The following is a 3962-nucleotide window of genomic DNA, read 5'->3' on the forward strand; positions in this document are numbered from 1 at the left end:
ACACTAGCACCTCCAAAAAGTTCATGTCTCCAACTGTACGCTCCATGACTCTTTGAAAAGTGGCTGGTGCTCCGGAAATGCCTTGGGGCATGCGTTCAAATTGGTAAAAACCCAATGGACATATGAAAGCCGTCTTCTCCTTTTCAGCCTCACTCATGGGTATTTGATAGTACCCGCTCCTCAGGTCGAGGACACTGAACCATTTACTTCCAGACATACAATGTAGAGCATCTTCAATCTTTGGGACGGTGTACTGATCTGGTATTGTTCGGAGGTTAAGAATTCTATAGTCCACGCACATTCGTACTTTGCCTGACTTCTTGCGTACGATTACAATGGGCGATGCGTAGGGACTACGCGACTCAGAGATAATGCCATGGGCTTGTAGTTCCTGTAGGTGTTGCCGCAAATCTTCAAAGTCAGCAGGCGGTAAGCGCCGTGATCTCTCTCGAAAGGGTCTTGCATCCTTGAGTCGGATCTCATGACTGGTACTTTTGGAGCAACCTACATCCCATTCATGTGTTGAAAAGACCTCTTTTCTTTCCATCATACTCTCACAGAGACGTCTTTTTGCTTCCTCCGGCATTGGAGATGCTCCAAAGTCAAAAACTGCTGGGTCTAGTTGACTTGTCACTTTGTCAGAGCACTGAGCCTTAGGCGGAGGAACTGGGTTAACGGGGAAAATGTGGGCTAGTGGGGTTCCACGTTTCAGAGAAACTTCTTTTGTTGAGAGGTTCTTTATTGTCACAGTGATGCGTTTATTGGAAACCACTGTTGCAGGATGAACTTCTGGTCTCACCCACAAATCTTCAGGGGAAAAGGTGTCAGTAGGCTGATCTACCAGCGCTAGTTGGTCTGTGAAATCACCAGGAAATTTGGGGATACCAGTGACTTTTAACACCTGTCCTGGTTGCAGACGGATTGGCTTGCTCTGGGTAAACCACACGGTCCCATGCTTGTTCACATCTTCTGGATTGTTAGACTGAGTGATTGTCTCATAGGCTTTTCTGAGGGCGGGATGTATTTTCAGAGTGCTCATGAACTGTTCTCCTGCTTGTTCTTTACAGGAGTCAAACATTTTTTTCACCAGCTTGGTGTTTGTTCCCACTAGTATGGCGACGTCCTGATCTTTCTCATGGTCAGGGCATAATAAAGCCAAAGTGTCAATTGTCTGTGCCACTCCAGTCACAGAGGCTGAGAACTCAAGTTTAAGGGCAACGTAACCATCGTATGGGTATTGTTCAGTGCTTAAACCCCATAGTTCAAGTTCTGTGAGTGGGTGAATCGGTAAGTGTTTCAAGTAAGTGTTATAAAAGCTGCGGTACAAAATAGTTACCACTGAGCCACTGTCAAGAATAGCTTTTGCATAAATGCCTTCTATCTGCACAGGTGCAATAGAGCGAGGTCCAATGAGACCTTCAGGTAACGGTTTGGTGTCTGTCGTCACAGGGGTTGAACTTTGAGTGGAACGTATTTCACATGGAGCCAAGCATCGTTCCTTCACCTGGCTCCTTGGGAGTTTCCCTGGTTCCGGTTGGCTTTGATCAGCTTCTGATTAACTTTTCTCAGATCCTCAGGCTCTTTACATTCTGGCCTTGTATGTCCATCCTGCCCACAATTGTAGCAGAAAATGCCTGGCTGGACAGGTCTGTGCAGTTTCACTTTGGATGATGGATCCCAAGCAGAAACTTCAGGTTTTCGCTGAGGGGGTGTGGTCTTTGTTGTCAGTGTTGCAGGTTTTGCAGTAGCTGGAGCGACGCCCAACAGTTTGCTCACTTGAGAAGACAACTCTTTCACTTCATTTCTTAGGCTGTGAAGCTCAGACGTAACTGAGGACGGTGGTACAGCGGTGGTGGAGGCAGTGACAGTTTTCTTTACTCCTTCCCTGGTGCTAATCCAGTTTTCTTCCTCTCTTACTTCTCGCATCAGCTGAGAGAATGAAGGGGGGTTTTCGCGTGTGTGACTCATCCTTATACGGAGCGCAACCATGTCTTGAGTGAGTGCACCTTTAATCAGCTGTTCCATCCGAGCTCGGTTCATTTCTTCAGCTTTAATTCCTCCTTTGAGAAGAGCGCGATGGAGAAGCTTGTCAAGGTGATACAGGAAAACGGACAGTTTTTCTCCTTCTTTCTGGTAGGTACATTTTAACTTGACCAAGATGTCAGCTCCGCTTTCTGTGGTGCCATATGTTGTGTCAAGAGCAGATAAATAGTCGGTGGCTGTGGCAGTAGGAGTGCTAACTTTCAGAAAGCGAACTATGTCAGCAGCAGGCCCCTTTAAGCTCTCTACTATACGCTGTCTCTTAGCAGAGTCAGTGCATTGCCACTCACTGATCATTTGTGTTGCCTGCTCCATCCAGGCTTCATATTCTTCTTCACCTGACGGTACAGGTTTTACTCCTGAGAATAGCCTCAGCTTTCTGTAGCTGGGTCCATCAGTAGACACTTGGTTGCATTTGTCCACTAATTTGCCAATAGCAGTCACTAGATCCATATTCACATCAGCTTTGGGAGCTTGACTTTTTGTTACCATGGTCTGAAAATCCTCCATAGACTTTCCTTCCTCTTGAAGTAGTGACATCAGCTTTGTGTGAAAAGCATCCTCTTCAGGAGCAGCATGCAGGGTAGCAAGGCTGTCCACAATGTGCACGGCCCAGGGTCCAGTCTCTCCTTCAATGCCTACTTGTGAAGGTACAAAGTCAGGGTTTAAGTCAAGGCTTGATTCCACCAAGATGAACAACTGTGTGCCTGTCAGGTCTCCACGTCTGTCAACTATCTTAGTGCGGCCAAAAACTTTAACTGTGTCTAGCACCTTATCAATGGTCTCTTTGCTAGTGAATATTGGTACATTACTCAGTAGTATCGTACTAGAAGGATTGGCAGTCTGCTTTAGACTCCACTCAACAGCTTGAGAAAAATCCATACTTAAGTGATACTAAAAGCTTAACTTATTTGTACTGTTTCACGTTGTGTGTTAAACTTTACTGAATAATAAAACTTTTGCCTGTCTGGTAAACAGGAGATCCTGAGTTCGAATCTCAGCGGTGCCTCCAAAATGTAACCCCTTCCTGGCGCTGGAAGTATAATATGATTAAATAAGGTTACTATATAAATGTTCTAACCAACAGGATCCTGAGTACTTAGCAGTTGAATGGTGAATTTGGCTAAATCTCCCGTTACCAGTAGACAATATTATTCACAGGCATATGTAACAAATAAATTATTTAGAAATAATAGCGCAGTGCCTCCACTGTGGAATTACTTAACTCACACTCTATGAGCTATAATGGTATTTCCCCAGAAAAATATATAAAAGTAAATGTTCAGGACAATAAAATAGGATGTATAACAAATCGGGATTTATTTACGAATGCTGTTTTCTTGTTCTTTGTTGTATTCTCTAATTAGTTCTCTTTTCAATATGCACAACTTAACTGTTCATGCACAGTCTCAAACTCAAATTAGTACCAATGCACTAATAAAAAACCTTTAAAGAAAATAATAAATGCAAATAAATGTACAGGCAAGATCCCTTTAAACCTTTTCACATTAAATGTAAAAGTCTAAGAAATAAACTTAAATTGAAGGCATGTAGCCTTTAAACCTGAAATATAGTTATATCCCCTAACAGGAAAGATACCAGGGTTAACAATACATTTAGCACACTTGAATTCAAACACACTTCACATTGAAATATATGAAGTGTTTTGGTTAACCAGCTCAACCTTTTTAAATGTTCTCTAAATATACCAAGCGCTTGGGTTTGAATTAGTTGGGGCCCCTAAGTTGGTGCACTTATGATGAATAATTCCTTTATTTTGCTGCGACACTCTCTGTGTCGGAAACTACTCACATATCCACCAGCTCGGCCGAAATCAACGAGCTGGGATGACGTCGAAACAATGGCGGTCAAAAAGAAAAGCTGACAGCGTCAGCGCCGCTCCGGCGATGAAACGATGGCAG

The 3962-nt window shown here is 43.7% G+C and overlaps 1 protein-coding gene across 1 annotated transcript; it reads right to left on the minus strand.

The window, feature by feature from the left end:
* Nucleotides 1-1500: 1500 nt before the first annotated feature.
* LOC307266580 (paraneoplastic antigen Ma1 homolog) lies at nt 1501-2922 on the minus strand (the record flags this gene model as incomplete). Its single annotated transcript, XM_080048632.1, has 1 exon — nt 1501-2922. One exon carries the CDS (start codon nt 2920-2922, stop codon nt 1501-1503), a length of 1422 nt encoding a protein of 473 aa, XP_079904758.1.
* Nucleotides 2923-3962: the final 1040 nt, after the last annotated feature.

The sequence above is a fragment of the Ammodytes marinus genome, assembly GCF_949987685.1.
Source record: "Ammodytes marinus genome assembly, chromosome: 2".
NCBI classification, from domain to species: domain Eukaryota; kingdom Metazoa; phylum Chordata; class Actinopteri; order Uranoscopiformes; family Ammodytidae; genus Ammodytes; species Ammodytes marinus.